A 20,217-nucleotide genomic window follows, 5' to 3' on the forward strand; every position below is an offset into this window, starting at 1 on the left:
AAAATCTAATTAGTATCTTTAGGCTTATTAACAGTAAAATTATTATTATTTCTTCTTAATCAGCAATGAATTAAAAATGACTATTATTTTGTATCAATCAGCAAAATATTTACGCATTTAATTTATCATATTAAAGCTCTAAATTTGCAAAACCTAATACAAATATAGTAAATGCGAAGATAAAAATAATATATGTAAATATGCAGGTAAAATACGTGCTTACTCACACAATAACATAATTCCATTCAATAAGACGTAACAACAGTGAAATTATGCAAGCGTAATCATAATTAATCATACTCATTGCAAAAACCACTTCTGTAACGCAACAGCTATTTAGGCTACACATTATACAAAGCAACATTTTACTTATCTATTTATAAGACAGTGGTAAATCGTGAGATATTAAACAAGTAGCTCACTCTAATGAAGGGGAAAAATAATGAAAAATGTTTTGTGAATATACGTGCATTATACTTACTCTAGTTAAAATTATTTGAAAGTTTATGAAGATAAAAAAATATTTAATTTATTAGTTTATTATTTATATACATTATATCGTATAATTAGATTTACATCATCAGATATGCAACATAAATATTAAAAGTATAAATGAAAAAAGAAAAAATTAATTAGCCGAGTGAGTACACTTACGATAAGTATCAATCAAAGTTACTTAATATAGTTGTAACATAGTTACTTAATAGTCAGGAGTAAAGTGGTACCGGAATGCGCCGGTCTGGTACTGCTTTTTTGGAGAAATAAAAAATTGTACTTTCACATAGAATTTGTACTAACTTAAAGTCTGTCCTATGTTTTATTTTAAGATTAAGTATTCATTGTAAATAGAAGATATTATCACTTCTTTAAATGGTGTGTGACGAAGGACAATCTATAATTTATAAAAGACCACAAGAAAATGGTACTTGCTTTTGGGTATCCGTAGGCAAACGGCGACAAAATAACTCTCCAAAAATTTAATTTATGTTATAACATGACAATAGCATAACATAACAATAGCAAACAATCTTTTCAACGTAATTAAAAAAAAGAAGCATAATTGACAAAATCTTCAATTACTTACAGAACACTATTCTATGGCCCGTGATTTAAGGTGAACCAGCTAGAAAACTGACATAGTGTTTCTTAACACACAACGGAAGAGGGCCACTGAATGTGAGAGAGAATGGTAATCATCGAAGTCAGTTTGAACACTGAAAACCTGTTTCATATAAATTGAATGTACCGTGCGTTCAGTAAAAAATGGCAGATACAGATTAATTATAAATAAAAATTTATTACTTTAACACAGACAAACTTTCTCAAAGAAAACACAAATCAGTTATTAAAAACTGGATTCAATTTGATTCTTCCGTTAAAGAAGAACAGATTGAAAAACAAAAAGTATTGAAACGCTTGTCTCCACTTAGACGAAAAATCAAGATTAAAAAGAGAGTAAATATTCATTATTATTATTCTAGTTTCTAGCATCTAGTTCACAAGGAAATCTTTAACTGTTATCGACAACTCCGCATTTCTTATCGTTCCGTACACGTATTAAACTCCCATTTAGTCCCATGTGCTCAAATCTACAACACGTAAAACCTGAGAGGTCAAATCTCCCAGTAAAAAACATCTCTTGTGATAAATAGGGTTGACCTTGTACTATTATTCACCAATTATGTAAATAATACTATATTTACATAAATTGGATTCAAACAACTATAAAATGTTATCTGGTTCTAATTCTAACACACGACGATCCAAAGGCGAGCTACAAGTACACATTAAATGAACAAGGAACAACCTAACCCCGAGTCAAAAAAGCTACAACTACTTATCTGGAGACTACCACAATAAAATATGATTAAATCAAATGTAAAATATATGAAAATAATGTAAATTAAAAAGGAGGTAATAAATATGATTAAAAGATAAACCCTGCAAATATTCTATAAAGCTGTTAAGAAACGCTAATTAGATCTACCAGCCAATTAAGCTGCTCGGATTTACCAACAGTTGTCACGGTAAGTTCTGACAGAACACAAATATTGAGATGAATTCAATACCTAAATTGGGTTTTATAATAACGCTTAATACTCTTCTTTAGTGAAACTGAATCAACCACATTGAAGAGCATTATACTACCATAGACTTAATCAGTGAATTCGGAAATTCAAAACAGCAGTACGTTTTTAAATCTTATTGAATTAATAATTTTTTAACTTAAGACTGCGTTTCCTGCATTTCATATCTGCAATATTTACAATTTATTTTATTTCATTTATGCAGGATATTTATTATACATAAATATTCCCTACCATCATTAGTTCAATAACTTTAGAAGCAACAGACGGTGTAATTTGCCAGGCATGTTGCATTGATAATCCAGCTAGATCCCAAATAACTACACCACCAAGAATTTGCGCTCTTGGTTCCAGCATACCTAATTCTAATATTGCCAGTGATGCTTTGAAAAGTTCATCGATATGATAATCACTAGGATTCCATTTACCTGAAACAAAATGATTCATATTATTCATTTCCCTTTGCTTATTTTAGCTCTTCTCATAGAAAAAAATAAATTTTAGTGAAATTACAAAAAAAGTAATCAATATTATAAAGTATTGTGTACCTTATTTTTTACCTTATGTAAAAAAGTTGAGATTTTGAATATATTAAAAAAAATTGGGATGTAATAAAATAATTACCTACAGTATTATAAAAAATATTTCGTGAATGTATGTGTTTCGTCTGATGAATAACAACGGAGCTTATTTCAAAAGGTAATTCAGTGATCCTTCAACGATAGATTGCGTAAATATTCCAATGTAATAAAAGTAACGCATTAGAGCTCATAAGATTTTCGCTTGTTTTTCATGCGCGAGGTAAATCTCGCTTAATAAGATATATATTTTAACGATAACAGCTTCTCAGTAGTTTATCATTTTATTGTTCGTTTCTAATTAATTGTCCTTCCAGAAATGTAATAAGTTCTATTAGTTATTATATTTTTCTGTTTAATCTCCGGAACCGCTGTAAGGTATTACTTCAGAGGATGATATATGAATCTAAATGAAATGTAGTCTTGTACAGTCTCAGGTCAACCGCTCCTGAATTGTGGTTAATTGAAACCCAACCACCACTAAAGAACACCGGTATCCACGATCTAATATTCAAATCCTTATAAAAGTATTTGCCTGTACTAGGATTTGAACCTTAGAATTTTCGACTTCAAAATCAGCTGATTTGTGATGACGAGTTCATCGATTGACCAATTCGGTGGGTTACGTACAGTAAGCCTTACTGTGAGTATTGCCTACCGGCAATGTTCACAAACAGTTGCTTTAAAAACACAGTTGCTTTTTTAATTCGGTTCCCGAATCAAAAAACGTTTTACTATATACCTGAAGATCTCCAAATATTATATAAATTATCAGGTTATAACAGACTTAATTTGATAACATAAATCCAGATGATTAACATATCCTGGTTAGTAATACAGTTTATTTCAGATAATGACTTGCTTTCATAAACATACTTACTCTTCCAGATGAGAAGAATAAAATTAATGATTACTAATTGTATATTTTAGTAAAATTGTATATTTTACAAAAATTTAAAAGTTAAGCCCATAAAATGCTTAATTACCTTAAATCATTTTTTTGACACCTGTCACTGTAGGACCACATTATAGTTAATTTCTAGCTAGTTTTTTAGCTCTCCAATTCTCCATTTTTTACTGTGTTTCGATCAGTTAAGGTCAGCGCATTCTTTCTTTTTCTGGATCCTTTTGAATTCTGAGATATTTCTCCTATAAACCTTTCGTGTTTTAAAGTCATCACGTTTATGTTTGCTTCCCTTATGTAGCAAACATAAACGTGACGGGAATTAACAAAATATACATATGAAATTAAAAAGTATTAATTTTTACTGAGTTTTTAATCTTTTTTTTTTATTGTTATCTGTTATAAGTTTTTTCATACTTAAAGTCAAGCAGGAAGGATCGAGTTGCTTTGCTGAAATAAACATAAAATCGATAATGTTTATTTAAAAGTTCTAAATAAGGAAGGCATTATAGATTAATAATATTAAATTGTTAAGAAACTATCCTGTATATTGCACAATACCTAAACATAATAAACATAAAAAATAACAACATTAGCCATGCTCTTATTAAGTATGAGAATTAGGTGTTTTTATAAGTATACTTATTTGTGTACGTATCTTAAGATAAATACATAAAGAGAAAAAGCTTAGGTTTTCATAACATTGTAAGACCTCTTTAAAATAAATAAAAATTACTTTCTATACCAATCAAACATAAATATAAATAGGATTACCTTTAATACAGCATAGGCATAATTTTTAAGAATACATACTTCATACCTTTCAAATTTTACTTTTTAACATTATTAGCTTTTAATAAGTAATTAGTATATATCTACTTCAAATATATGTATTTAACTCTTGATTTTCTTTCTTTAATGTAACAGTAAAAAGGAAGTTTGGCGCACCGTTATAATGTAATCTTAGTATATTATAATATTACCTGGATCATAACGATATAAGAACGGGTCGTCGACTTTCACCATTTTTTTTTTTTTTTTTAATATCGGATGAAGAAATATTGAAGGTAACTTCGTAAATTTTAACATATATAATCACGTAAAAAAATAATAAAAATAATTCAGTATTATGAATAGAAATTATTTACATTACTGCAACTTTTTCCAGAGAGGTTTTTATTTTATAACTTGACTTTGCCTAATTCATATATATTTACAAGGGATTTTAATATTAAATCATTGAGAGTGGACATAAAAGAATACTCCAAGCTTTACGTATTCATCTAAACGTTTCTTTTCTAATATACACAGTAAAAACTTTTTACACAGTCTTTTATAAGATAAAAATTTAAATAATATTTTTATTGCTTTCTTTTAATAGATTAAATCATGGCTAACATTTTAGAAATATGGAACTATATATTCATCCAATTTCAATTTCGCATTGACATGCGATAAAAATATGCTTAAACACAGCGTTTTAGATGTGGTGTGTTTTGGTTTCTGATTTGCTAAATAACATCAGAAACAGGCTGGTGGCGCTTGAAATTTGGTAAAGTGTCTTTTGTATGGGGGACATTCATTCTATTAAATTTGTTTTAAATCCATCGAAGGGCTGAGGAGTAAGAAAATAAATAAACAAATTTCAATCAATGCTTATTTTTAGTAATTCTACTATAACTTAATTAATGTAAAAAAAAAATTTTTTAAACGATACTGCTTCATTTTATCGATTTTTTCAAAAGAAGTGGAGAGGGTAACGACGTTTAGTTACATTTCATATTCATATTTTATTTCATATATACTTTCCATTGCGGGGCTTGCTCACATAGAATCCGGATAAGGCTTCGGATGGAACATTCCGGAGTCTCTCAGGGGAAATTTAGAACCTCTTCTCTTTCTTATTTTTATTGATGACGTAAAACCGTGTAGAAAATTCAAATATCTCATTATACGCAGATGATTTTTAACTATTTAGAAACTTGGGCAGTTTTCAGGCGACTTGCTTCAAGCAGACCTAAGTAATTTGGTATAATGATCGAAAAAATTGTTTAAGATGTAAAGTATTTGTTACTTACAACCAGAAAAATTTGATGTGGACACCACATGACTTCATTGCACGCCTATTAAATTATATATACAAATTTTTTACTGCACTTCATTTAAACTTATTTTATTTGAAGTGAGATACGATCCTCCAACTCTTTAATAAAGTGGATAGTTACACAATTGCTAAAACTAGAGAACGTGTCCACAAATTAAGATCGGAAGAATTTTATCAAACCAAAGAGCGATTAGATGATTGGCAACAAAAAACAAACGAAATGATGATCAACTCCGACTTAGGAAGAATATTGTCCGAAATATCAGAGGAGTAATGAACTAAAACATAAGATTTTTTTTAAATTTATTAAAGCTCGGGCATCTATGCCTCAGTGTATATATTGTTCTTGTGAGGCTCTATTTTTCAGTCACTTTGAAGTTAAATTTAATGTAGATAAAATTAAACAGAAATTCTAAAATAATTAAATAAGATTAAACAGAAATTAAATGAGAAAATCCCCCAAAAAATTATAATTTTCAATTAATATTAAATAATCAGATGTTTCACCGAATCTATTACATATACACATATATATTAATAATCCCTGTTAAATTACATATATACATTTCTAAAAGTACATAAAATTTTATTTCACTAATAACTTGAATTATTAAGTTCTTGTAATTTTTTACAATCACGAGTTAATAATTGATAAATCAATATATTTAAATTAAAAAATGTTTAAAAAATTAATTTAAAAAAATTTAAAAAAAGCCTTCCCTTGTAAAATCCAAATATTTCATTAATTAAAATTTTATTTGGCTATAACTCTGGAACCAATGAAAATAAGTACCACTTATATTATTGAAAATTTCTCAATGAGGGCTTACTACTGCAGTTATAAAAAGTCCAAAACCAAAATTTTTAGGGATTTTGGGCTTTTTTGGCCACTTTTTGGTTCAGTCGATTGGAATCAAAGTGGGAGGTGGACAACTAGATGTTGCAATAGTCCTAAATCTAAAATTTCAACATCCTAAGACTAATCGTTTTCGAGTTATGCGAGATATGTACATATGTACGTACAGACGCTACGTCGAAACTAGTCAAAATGGATTCGGAAATGGTCAAAATGGATATTTCCGTTGAAATCTGAAAACTGAAATTTTTCGTGATTACAATACTTCCTTTACTTCGCACAAGGAAGTAAAAAAAGAGTTAATTTTAATTGTGACCAAAATAATCAAATTTTAGACAGTTTTAATTGAAATCAGATTTACCAATCCTGTGAATTCCTATTTTAATTATAAAAATTACATAAAATCAATAGTGAAATGTATTACATCTACTGAGAACTCATACTAAGATCAAGTAGAGAGATTCTGAACGTAGACTTACTGTAAGAACTCTATTTTCACCGGTGAAATCTATAATTATGTTCGGGTCAGAACGATCATCATTCAAATTTTTATTACGCAAAATATACTGAGATGATACAACGGGCACAAGAAAGATCTTTAGTCGTTTAAAATATAAATTTCAAACAACACATTGAGTTGATGGATACAACTCATAAATCAAGATGGAGAGAAAATGGAAATTAAAATTCTTAATCGAAAAAAAAATGGATCAACTCATTAAATATCATTTCATTTATCATTAATTTCATTAATGTATCTTTTTATTTATTAATGTTTTATAAAAATGTTACATCGTTTAGGTATTTAGTAATTTTCTTTGCGTAATTCGAGTTTAGTATCATACCTACGTTACGTTATTTAAGTTGTTTGTTGTTAAAATATCATTTATTTCCCCTTTTTCTCCATCGTTTATCTATTTTCATCTACTTCTTGACAATCATATAACATTCGTGTGGATACACTTGGTCGATAAATATTGTTAAATATTTTTTACATTTTTAAAAATATATAAACCGAATTGTTAATATTTTTCATATTCGATTTGTATACCAGTTATTTAAATGGTATTATTTACTATAACTGAGATAAGCACCTATTCCAAACAATTATGTTTAAAAAAGTCCAGAGCAGAATAAAATAAAATTTTGTAGATGTAATTTGAAAATACATTTGACTTGTTAAATGTACGTTAAATAAGGATAAAAAAATTCAGGTATTTTGAAATAGTATTATTTAAAAATGCATTAATTTTAAATAAATTGAGTAGGAGATTTATTACTTAATTTGATAAAAATATCAACGAAAGCATAATGATATAATAATGGCTTTTACCTACGCTGAAATATTTAAGCGAATATCGGTTCTGTTTTAAGGATTGATACAAGTTTTGTTTTTTTTTTTTTTGTTTTTTCTGGGGGAAAACGCTTCAGCGTTTTAATTGCCCGGAGATGACACATTTACTGCAAATAAACAAAAAGATATCATATTTTACTTTTTAATCAAAACAATAGAACTTCCAACTGCTACGCGGAAACTAGTACATCCAGTCACATTGCCAATTTGCACGAATAGTGTGTTTTACACGATTAATAAAGTCAGATGTAATATTACGAACTGTAAAGGACGGTTGACTACATGCGTCTTTAGCGGCGGAATGTGCATGTTCATTATCCTCAATTCCCACATGGCTAGGGATCCAGCAGATATTCACTTTTGTGTTGTGGTGGTTCAACTCAGCGACTGTATTATAGATCTCGGTAACGAGAGGTTGTTTAGAATAAAATCCTCTAAAAGCTTAGAGAGCACTGTACGAGTCACTGCAAATAAGGATATGGCGATATTGTGAGTTAACGATTTTCAAATCCTTTCTGACAGCTTACATTTCAGCAGTAAATACATTTGTAATATTAGGTAGACCAAACATATAGGTTCTGCCATTAACAATAAATGCGCATCCAACGGTATCATTCTTTCGATCCATCTGTATATACTATTGCGTCTGGGTTTGTCTGTGGAGAATATGGTGAAACATTTGCTGAAAGACGATAGATGGTCCCTTGATTCTTTATTGTATATCGTAAGATCTAACATAAAATTTATAAGGTTGGTGATTCTCCACGGAGAATATGAACAGGGATACGTTGGGAAAAATAGAAGGCGAGTCTGCATTAATAGGGTGTAATAAACGCCGGGTACGAACCCATAAGTGCAGTATAATTTGGGTGGTCTTCATACCTTTATAAATTAAAATTAGCAAGGACTGCGTTAAAAGCTAGATAATTCGGTTGCCCTGTAAGACGGGAAAAATAAGATGTTAAAAGTGATGGTTCACTGCACTCAACAATAATAACAGGGCTTAATCTAAAAGCACCCGTAGCAAGACAAAGAAAAGCACAATGTACAGCATCTAACATCTTCAGCGTGGTATGATGCGCTGAAGAGTAGTATCATAATCTAAACGGGAACGAACTAAGAAATAATAAAAACGTAACATACATGACCGGCTGATAGAAATGGATATTGACATTAGAGTATAAATTTTAGACTATATGGAAATGTTAAGTTTGTTTTTTATCGGTTTAACAATTCTAGGAAGGAAAACTGGTTTAGTTATCCACTTTTTCTTTCTGTAGAACGTTCTGGCTGTTTCATGGTGACACAAAGTATGATTCCTTCTTATAAACAGGAATATACGTAGGCATAATAAATATTTAATAGTATGAATATTTAATGGTTTGTAGCAGTTATTAAATCGTTTCAAAACTAAACAATATACTTTGATTTTGTAACAAAAAACAATTTTACTGTCTAATAAGATCATTTCACGTCTAAACATTTTACACAATTATCACAAGAAATACTACTTTTATCTCTCATACGAATACCTCCAATGAGAAACGGATTGTAATGTAAATAAATGATGATAAAAATAAACAAAAAAAAGGCTAATAAATTACATTTATTAAAAACTGGTTTGTGATTGTACTATTCATCTCTGACCTTGATGCAACAACACATGAATAAAATTATGACAATAAGCAGCTACTCTTTAAAAAAAAGAAGTCACTGCCAAGTTTTGAATAATAGATAATAACATTTGAATGCAAACAAAACGGAAGAAACTGCAAAAAATCTTTAGAAATTCAACAGAATATAGGGACTCCAGTGAGAAAATAACTTGAAAATTATTCTTAGCACTATTAAGAGCCAAGTCAACAATACATATACTAACGTTCGGTAACATTAAATTCTATATTATTATCAGCAAAAGTGAATTAAGGCTTTAAGGTATTAGGTCACGATTTTTTTTAAAAATTGTATAAAATAACGAGATACCTTGACTTTCTAAATGCTTATAGGTAATTTTTTCATGTTAAAAAAGAATATTTTTTTATGTTAAAAAAGATTTTTTGGAAGAAAATTTCTAACTATTTTGAAAATAGGTCCTGATTTATATTGTTTTGTAAAACTAAACTAAATACTATGTATGACGAAAACGTCCTTTCATCATACATACATAATGTATGAATGAAAAAACCTTTTTAAATAAAGGTACACTTATTTTTCGTATGGGTCAATTTGTATTTAACATATGCGTGATCTAGGCTACTATAATATAGAACCAAAATATAAAAATCCCACCTAAGCCCAAAAAAGCCTGAATAAATGAGCGTGAAAATAAAAATACACCGTATAATTTTAGTAAATAAGCTCATCAATATGGCAATTTTTTTTTTATGAAATTATGAAATTTTGTTCATGGCTCTGTATGAAAAAAAATATATAACATGATATCAAATTAATAAATCGAATATTGTTTTTAAAAAACAAATTTATGTTATCAAGTTATTGAGTTATTGTGACAAGTAAAATAGTTAGTGACAATTATAATTGGCTTGGTCGGTTATAACATTAATAATGACTGACTTGGCTAATCCGTTGTATCACATGAATGTTATTAAACTCTCTGCAACTGAACTTGATTAGGTTCTTGCATATGTTTGTAGAATACTATCATAACCACACCACTGAATGGTTACCCTATTGATAATTAGTATACTTAAAAATGACACAAATTTATATATATAAAGATATATAATAGCTTCCAAGCTCTTTAAATCAGCTCACGCGTCTTCCCAAATCAGCTGATTTGGAAGTCGAGAGTTCCAGCGTTCATGTCCTAGTAAAGCCAGCTATTTTTACACGGATTTGAATACTAGATCGTGGATACCGGTGTTCTTTGGTGGTTGGGTTTCAATTAACCGCACATCTCAGGTATGGTCGAACTGAGGATGTACAAGACTACACTTCATTCACACTCTATTCACATGATGATATTCACATATCATCCTCATTAATCCTCTGAAGTATAATCTAAACGGTAGTTACCGGAGGCTAAACAGGAAAAAGAAAGAAGCTCTTTAAATTGTTCAAAAAATGAATCGGTCAAATTTTAATCTTCTCTGATTAAATAAATAAAATTTATATATTTAATTTATCTCGTAAAAAATGAAACTACAATAGCCTTTGTTAGTCTCAAACAAAAAAAGTGATGTGCAAACCCTGATATTGTATACGAGTATATTAATGGTACTTCAAAAAGAAAAAAAAATCAAATTTTCCACTAAAAGATGGGTGTTCAACTTAAGCGTTTAATTGTTCGAAAAAAGCTCAGGCTAATTGGAGAGTAAATAATATTCTTGGGTAAAAAATATTGGACAAGGGATTCTCGATCATAATCAGGTATATTTCAATTAGAACTTACGACGCCATCATCAGAAGTTTCAGAGCTAAAAAGTAAACATTTTTTTGTGAGATTACGGGCATCGACTGCTATGGTCGATGCCCTAATGGAAATCTGTAGCGAATGAAAAATGCCAAGTCTGACTGGAATTCTAACTGGGACTTCCAGATGAAAGGCAGAGACGCTACCAGTAAATATTTCTACATTAATTACGATTGGAAAAGTATTTGCTAACATATAATTTAAGTTAAACTGGGGACATATCCTCTTCGATCTCGACCGAAATACTAATATTAATGAGGTATATCTGGTAGAAAATGTTATGAACAGATGACACAATCAAGAAATGTCGTATAAAAAAAATCGGACCTCACCAATTCAATTGCGCACAGACCGATCCTATTGTGTGTTTTTACTTTTCCGATAATAGCGGTACATACGCCTAAGGAGACATCAAAAAAAAATTTTAACAAAAAAATAAATTGTAAAATACATTAAATAAATTGTAGAAAATCTGTAAAAAACAAAATGTATTCCAATGCTCCCAAATCTAAAAAAATATATTTTTTTCAGACGGACGATTGATCATATGTGCTTTGCATTTTGTCCTGTATTTGTTCTTATAATTTTGGACCCCGTTCACCGATTTTTCCAAACTTAATAGACAGGTACTACACCTTCGAGGGAATAAATATTTGCCAAAATTATAAAACGGGGTGGAGGTGTTTTGGCGGAATATTTTAAATCTTTACTGCGGAACTTTAGCAAAAGGTTTTTCTTATAAAAGTAGAAGTTTATTTTTATCAAAATCACAAATTAATAAAAATCTTTATTTAATATTCCCCTCCCACCAAGAAAAAGATTGTATATGTTTTTACTGTATTTTAGTCATATCTTTCTTTATAAAAAGATTTAATTGGAGTTTTTGCGGATCTATATTTTCTATATCATTAGGCCTTTAAACCGCTATAAAATTATTTTTTTCATCTCACTCCAACAATGATGTGATAACAAAATTTAAAAAAATTTTTTTAATTAAATCCATCTCGCAAATTACCCACTGCATTTAAAATGTTAAAATCTTAAAATTGTTTATGTTCTTTACCCAGTATTTTTTGGGATAAAGGTTAGCTAAAACTTTTTACTTCCTTCCTACAAATTACAACTTTGTTTATTTAGAATTGCGGCTGTATCTTTGTATTTTTTAAACAACTGTTTTTTTTTTTTTTAATTTATTATCACCACTTACTGATTATTTTCTTAAAAATTAATTTTACCCGAATGATTCCCCTTAAGTATGGGAGCCCCCCAAAAAAATTTTTTTTCGCATCTCAAATTGTTATGCTCAAAAAGTATTTTGTTAAACAATAAAGTCGGTAAACTAATTTAACCCTACTCTGATGAGGAACTCCCAAATTAAAAAAATCGAAGACTTTTTTTAAATTTATTTTAGTGACTATTTTAATTATTAAAAAGCTCCACGATAAATTAGCCCCCAAATTTTCTACAAATCAAAACACATTTTTTTGAAATTTTGGTGAAATATATTAGAAATGTTGGTTATTGCTTTATTATGTTGAGCATCTCCGCTTCAAAAAATTAAAATTTTAAATACTCGTATAATGAAAATTAATTTAAATATGTATTTAATTCGTTGACTCAAAAAACTTTGTCGTAGCCAGAAAGTTTCTTTTTAAATGAATTGCATAACTTATCCGGAGTAGCCGGAAATTCAAAAACACAATACGAATATAACTGTGTTGTGTTACATCTTTTAAACTCGTGAAAAGATCTACAACACACAGTTATGTTTGAAATTTAACAATTTTATTACGATTTCAGAATTTTAGGCGAGTTTATTTTATTCTTGAAGCTAGCGCATGTTTTCGTGACTAATTCAAAACAGGCTGCGAAGAGTGTTAAATTTTTAGTTTACTAAATGGTCGACGGAAAAAATCGGTTGGAAAATGCTACTTTTATATAAGATGATAACCTTATAATATTTGTAATTTTTTTTAATTTATCTGTTACAATCTTTTTACACAAACTATTCGCAAGCAATACTCAAGTAACTACATAATACTACTACTGCTATTGACAAGAGCTTACTCATAAGTAACACAAAGAATCAATCTGTAAGACGTTTGTCGGTTCGGGATCACAGGCAGACGTCCTGATCCTGGAAGTTTTTGTGATCGATTTGATTCTGGTCTTCTGCCGATCGTTTTTAATATTTTAGGTGATTATTTTAATACGATTATCTATATGTAGCAGTCAAACATTTTAGGTAGTAAAGCTTACCGTATGAAAAAATTTTTTTTAGGAGTTCTAGATTTTCTTGTTTGTTTTATTTATTAATTTTGTTAATAAATTACTTAACTTTATTTAATGAGTTTTTTATTATGTTTTAATCTTTTTAAATAGTTACGAAGATATTTAAGTTAGTTATTTTGGCATCGAAATGAAGACGTTATGTTGGCATGGCCAACCTCTATACCTTGTTAATGCGACAAAACGGGACTCTCATCGTGAAGGACAAAACTCTATAGGATCAGGATGCTATTACTCTGTAATCTTAAACCAATCAAAATATCTGCCGATTGTTTGTGTTTTTGCTGTTTATTTACGTAAACAGCAAACATGTATCATCTTATAAATAAAAGCAACCGCACAACAGAATTTTCCTATTGATTTTTTTTTTTATGCCATTTACTAAACTAAAAATTTAACATACAGCTTGATGTAAATTTGTCATAAAAAGGGACACTATTTCAAGAACTACTTTATTTCACTAAAGTTTTTCTGTTAATAAATACAATTTAATTTTATGAATACTAGAAAAAAGGCGGGCCTACAACCCGCCGCGAAAATGTTACATGTTTATTTTTTACTACAAATGATATTGCTAAATGGTTTTTCCAATTGTAATTAAACGTCCATGAATTTAGCGTACTAGAAACGACAAAACCCAAAGCAACATGCTTCTTGATCGTAAGATATAATATATTATAATATTACAAGTAATAGATAAAAAAATTATAAAAATTAAAAAGAAGCGCTTCATTAAAAATAAAAATGAGAGCACATACATCAACACCAACGCACCATGCTTCTTGATCATAAAAAAAATTGAAGGAAAAATTACAGAAAAGTGGCATTTTTACTGGTTTTAAACTTCGCTCATCTGTCCTTGCGGAAAAAATATTAAAATTGGCCATTAACTTCCTAGTAATTAATCTTTTTTCATTGTCCTCATCCAGTTTTGATATGTTTTTTTGAACCCACGGTTTTCCACTTATCGGTCTAGCAACTTAAATGACAAATAGTTACATACAAAAATATCTTCAACTTCATTTTGATAACCATAGCAAAGCATGCTACTTATAGTTATGAAAAACAACCTTATTGCGTCACGGGTACTAATATTTGTAAATAAAAATTTTATTAAATAGTTGATATCAATATTGATGAAGTGGGGTAAAAAGATGATTAGACTGCGCTTTGTCTTATGAGAAACAGTCCATAATAGGAGCAATGTAATCTGTTATTATATGATTGTTGCAGAACATTCCTATCCGCAACAGTTATGTTAAAAATTTATTTTTTTTTACTTTTAATATCTATTCACTCAATCATAATAGTAATTTAAATTATTATTCACATATTTTTATAAGAAATTTATCGCGTATTCTTTCTTTTTAAAATTGCTAATAATAACTATTTCTAACAAAGTTACTTGAAAATTTTTGCAATTGAAATATCGTTGTCAAAAATCCTGAACTGGACGAGGAAAATTATTAAAAAATACTGGTAAAGAATTCTATGACGTTTCTTGCTACTAATAATAAAAAATAAAATAGGGCCAAAAAACAAAAAAAAAACAAAAAATAGAATATATATCTTTTAAACATGGGGAATAAATTTTAAGAAAAATTGTAAAAAAATATGAGGTTGGCTTAAAAAATTTGCTTATGTAAAGTTTTCTCTTAAAACTAACGCTTCCTTCAACAAAAAGTAAAATAAGAAAAGGAAATGTCAAAAAACGTCCCTGCATTTATACTTTTAAAAATTTGTAGGCATTTCTTGATAACCCTATTCATGAAGTATAAACTCTATATGAATCATAAAATTGTTTGTTTACATAATAGTTTTGCAAAATATTTAAGCTGATGGGAGATAGAGTAAAAAAACAAATAATATATTTCCATTTTAATAGGAAAAAAGTTAAATTTTTTTGGATTATTTATGTATGCATTCTAAGTAACAAATTTACTTTAATAAATTTTTCTCTAAAATGTCCCTGAAGAAAATCGAAATTCGTTTTTTCGTGATATCCCCCACCCCGTTAAAGAATTAAAAAATCATAATATGATCTGTCCCATGTATAGAAATATTTGAGCCTAGTTGAAGAAAATCGGTTGGGTCAATCCTGAGATAAGGCCAAAAACAGTGCGACACTCATACGTTCATACGTAAGTACGCACATATATGCATATATATGATTTTTTGGTCTATATGGAAATAATTGGACTCTAAAACGTAAATATTTTTAAAAAAACCCCGGTACATTATTTTTTATATGATCACCATACCTTTTAATACAGCTATTCTAGCAATATTCGCCGGGAAAGTAATTAGTTGTTAGCGTAGAAGTTTTAATATCTGGATATTTTGTTCAACTACATATAAATTCAAGTTAGAATCAAAGTGAGGTCAAGATTTTGTTTTCTATTTTTGAAGCACTTTTAATAAATAGCATAGGTTGAAAGAGATAACTGAAGAGATAAAAAATATTCCACCTTCGAATTTACAACTATTATAAAGCATTGGGTTAAGCTTAAGTATTTGGCAATAGTGTAACTTATAACAGTTAACTTCTTAATTAAGGATCGTTAACGTATACGAAATTAGTAGTTACGGAATTATGTTTTATTTATGTAGTTAAGGAGTATTAAAATAAGGATTTTAGTATTTCGTAATTGTTTTCTTTTAATAAGACATAACGTAATTTTATTTAATTTATTACTTGAGATTTGTTTATGGATTATCTTTATTGTTTTGTTTTTACCTTGTCATCCCTTTCACTTGGCCTATATTATTAACTGTAGTTGCATTAGTGATAATGGTAATAATTATTTATGTTCCAAGGATTTTTTGTTTTTCTTCCTATTTCATTTGTTTTACAGTTATTTATTTATTATTTTGTTAATACAGTTTTTTACAACGAAGATTTCATGTGTTCTCAAACGTTAAATTGAAATCACATTATTTGTCTATTATTAACATAAGTTAAACTTACCGTTGACATATTAAGAATTTAATAATTTATTTCATTATATTTACAACCATTTAAATAAAAATACTGTTAATTAAATTACTGTTATGATAAAAATTAGGCAAAAATATTAAATAAGCGTATCTATTTAATTAAATTATTGGCCATATTTAATTAATTTATCAATTATCCCGGTGGAAATTGATAGCGTATGAAAATATGCCATGCCTCACCGGAATTTGAACCCGGGACCTCCGCACGAAATGCCGAGACGCTACCTACTCAGTACGGGGATCGAAAAAATTTAAAAATTTTTTTTTTCGAAAATTCGAAAAAATCCTATAATTAATTATAGGATTTTATAATTATTGTTTAAAGTAAATTACTTTTTTTTTAAATTCAGTTTTGAATTCAAAACTGAAAATGTGTTTTGAATTTAAACCGAATAGTAGATGTCTTTGAAAGTTACAAAACAAAGTGAATACTCAAAACCGAAAAAAGCCATTTTGTTCGGTTTACAATTACAAAATTTTACATTTTTAAACAATTTTTATCTCCGACAGTCATGAACGTTATGTATATTATTAATAACAATAAAATAATAAAAACAAACCTTTTTTTAATTATAGTAGAGTTAACAATCTTTCTTTAACGCATATAAAATTATTAATCAATTTTTAAGACCAATCGAATTTCTAGTAGAAGAAATTAGAATTAAAGTAGAATACAGACCTTGAATATGATTTGAAAAATTAAATAAAAGATTATTGGATGAAAAAAACGGATAAGAAATTTATAACTGATCCATTATATAATAATTTTCTAATAAAGAACAAATAAACAACTATGCAACGTGTTTTTAAATTGAATTGGCATTTAATTATTGACAATAGTGTATGGCCTGCAGATTTAAAATCACTATATTAATTTTACGAACATATAATGATTTTTAGTTCATAACTACAAAATACTTATCTTTTTTCTTTTATTATAAAAAGGTGCTATATTAATTAAGGAATTATTAATAGCTGTTATAAAACTACAGTTTAGTATTCGTTTCGAAATGATCCCCCAAATTATCTTATTTATAAAAATAGTACCGAACGTTAGAGCTATCATTTATACTTTACTTTCCATTACTGAATTTTTACAGTTATAATGAAAATTAAACATTTTTTAACCTGTGTAATTTTACAACTTCTGTAATTCGTAAATAAAGAAATTAATATCTTTCATAATAAAAAAATAGTACGTATATTTACTTAAATGCAATAGATCTATTTAAAAACAAAAAACTGTTTACGTGATGTGATTCCTATGAGGTATGCACCAGTAAACAAAGAATTTAATAATGTTTTATACTCTTTATAGGAATATAGACTATTGAAAAATACTGTGTAGAGCTATTACAAAATACGCTCGTAATCGTGAACCAATTATTTACAGTAGGAAATTGCCAATTAAGTAATATTTTGGTCGAAAAATTGAAAAATAAAAACTGTAATTACGAACACCAAATTTTATAGATTAAAATTTTCGTAAATAAAATCAATGATGCTATTAACAACCGTTATAAAGTGTTAAGCCGATTTAAGAAGCTTATTCTCAAAAATACCTGCATGTCTACAAAGCACAATTTGCTTCATGGCCACAAACAGAAACAAAATATTTTTTTACCTAATGACTTATAAATACCAGAAAATAAATTCCGTAAACAATTTTAAAAGACTTGACATATTTTTACCTTTTAATTAGAATTTTATATAGCCGTATCAATTAAAATCTTGTTAAAATATTAAATTTATTATATTTTACGCCATAAAATTTATGTATCTTTAATAAGTTTCAGTGTTATAAAATCTAATTAATATTGCAACGAATTTCTCCGATAATTAAAACGTTTTATTACAACTCTTCTTTCTTTCTCTGGTAATTTATTTATTTATTTAAAGGTTCAAACACATATATATTAATATAATTTTACACAAATATTACATATTGAACATGCTTACTTTAAAGTACTTAACGTATTTATTATGTACATGTCAAATATTATGGCTTATAAAATAAAATAACCTATAGAAAGTGATAAAACCGCAACATGGGACTTATATTAATAATATTTTGTTACATTTAAATTAATTATAAAGTAAATGAAGAAAAAACATGTCAAAATCAATTTAAATGCAGTCTAAAAAAGTTAAGATTTAAACAAATATAATAATGACCACTTTTATTCACTTTTTATTTAGAGTAACTCAAATTTACGATTGCTACTTCTTATCTATTATACTTGCACAATTTGTATAAAAATTATCATTGATATTTGTCAAGAATTTAATAATATTCATGTTATTTTTATTTAGATTTATTATGTACTTGTTCAATGATTATTACGCTATTTTATACACGAGATTCTAGTATAAATTCCAGAGGACTTCTGTCTGGAAGTTTCCGAAAAAATTTATTGTTTTCGGAAAAATTTGAGCAATTTATACTCGGCATTGATTTCGTAAAGATAAAAAACATAATTTTTTTAAGTTATTTACCAAAATTAATTTTTTTTACCATGTAATTCATTATCGATACATTTTTTAATTTATCTAAATGATTTTTTTCGGTATTTCACACAGGAATATAAATGCAAGGTGGCCTAACAAAATTATAAATGGACAGTTTAAGCTCAAAAAAGCACAGCTGTCAATTTAACTATGATCCAAATAAAAAACAGAAACAGGGCTATCCAAACATTTTGAGGACCAAACGGTGCGATAAGGTAGGATACCATAGACTAAAAACCTAAGTGTTAAGTAAGAGAGAAAGAAAAAGGAATTTAGAGAGCAGAATTGTGATAAGCGATTCTATAAATTGTAAATTTTAGCAGAAATGAAGAAGACTAGTTGAGGGCAGAGACTAATTTAAATGCCCGATTCTTCAGTAGGGATAGATCATTATGGAAAACAAAGTTAATTATTTTCGATCACTGTAAATTCTGGTGTCAGTTTTCAAAAACTATCTATTAACATTGAGATAATATTAATATTGCAGAGAAACATAAAGAAATATCCTTGTGACAAGTAAAATAACAGAATCATTTGAAAAGCCAGAGGTTTCAATAAAAACTAGGAAAAAATAGGGCCTATGGCCAGCCGCTAATGTGGTTTATGTTTCATTACATATGATTTTGTTAAATTTTTTTGCCAATTGTAACTAAATAACGTTCATGAATTTATCATACTAACAACAATAAAAACGTTTACAACTTAAAGAAATTTTTCTTTTAAAATCGTGAACATTTTTAGCTGTTTCATGAGTTGTGATTTTTTAACACAGCTCTAACCCCAATAATTCCCTTTTTTATCCCCAAAACAGAAATATAATTTTAGAAAAATCGTTCGTATCAAGAAGTATAAATCGTTCAAATATGATCGTTCGTGCGCAGCCGCTCGGCGCACCACCAATGGTCCACTCTGCGCCAATAGCAGCTAAAATAAAAGTCTGAGCACATACGACAAATAAACAAACCCACGCACCATCTTTTTTTACGGGAAAGAAGAAATATTGTGCAACAGACCAATTTATGTTCACTGTAAGCAACTAAAAAATAACAATTATTTGGATATCTTGGAAATTCGATGTATTCTATTTTTTTTTATTAATGAAGTAGA

At 28.1% G+C, this 20,217-nt stretch overlaps 1 protein-coding gene and 1 long non-coding RNA gene across 2 annotated transcripts in view; one reads left to right on the forward strand and one right to left on the reverse strand.

Moving 5' to 3' along the window:
- The window catches only part of LOC142320517 (alpha-tocopherol transfer protein-like), a 141,057-nt gene that overhangs the window by 17,705 nt on the left and 103,135 nt on the right, over positions 1–20,217 (reverse strand). The window contains exon 5 of the mRNA XM_075358392.1: positions 2,322–2,515. Within this exon, the coding sequence (XP_075214507.1) occupies positions 2,322–2,515 (194 nt within the window). The remainder of the gene's footprint in view (positions 1–2,321; positions 2,516–20,217) is intronic.
- On the forward strand, positions 306–19,317 carry LOC142320518 (uncharacterized). The gene is made up of 3 exons (XR_012755424.1): positions 306–456; positions 4,497–4,636; positions 19,183–19,317. It is a non-coding gene; the product is annotated as an uncharacterized LOC142320518 (long non-coding RNA).

This window comes from Lycorma delicatula, chromosome 2 (assembly GCF_047948215.1).
Source record: "Lycorma delicatula isolate Av1 chromosome 2, ASM4794821v1, whole genome shotgun sequence".
Classification (NCBI taxonomy): domain Eukaryota; kingdom Metazoa; phylum Arthropoda; class Insecta; order Hemiptera; family Fulgoridae; genus Lycorma; species Lycorma delicatula.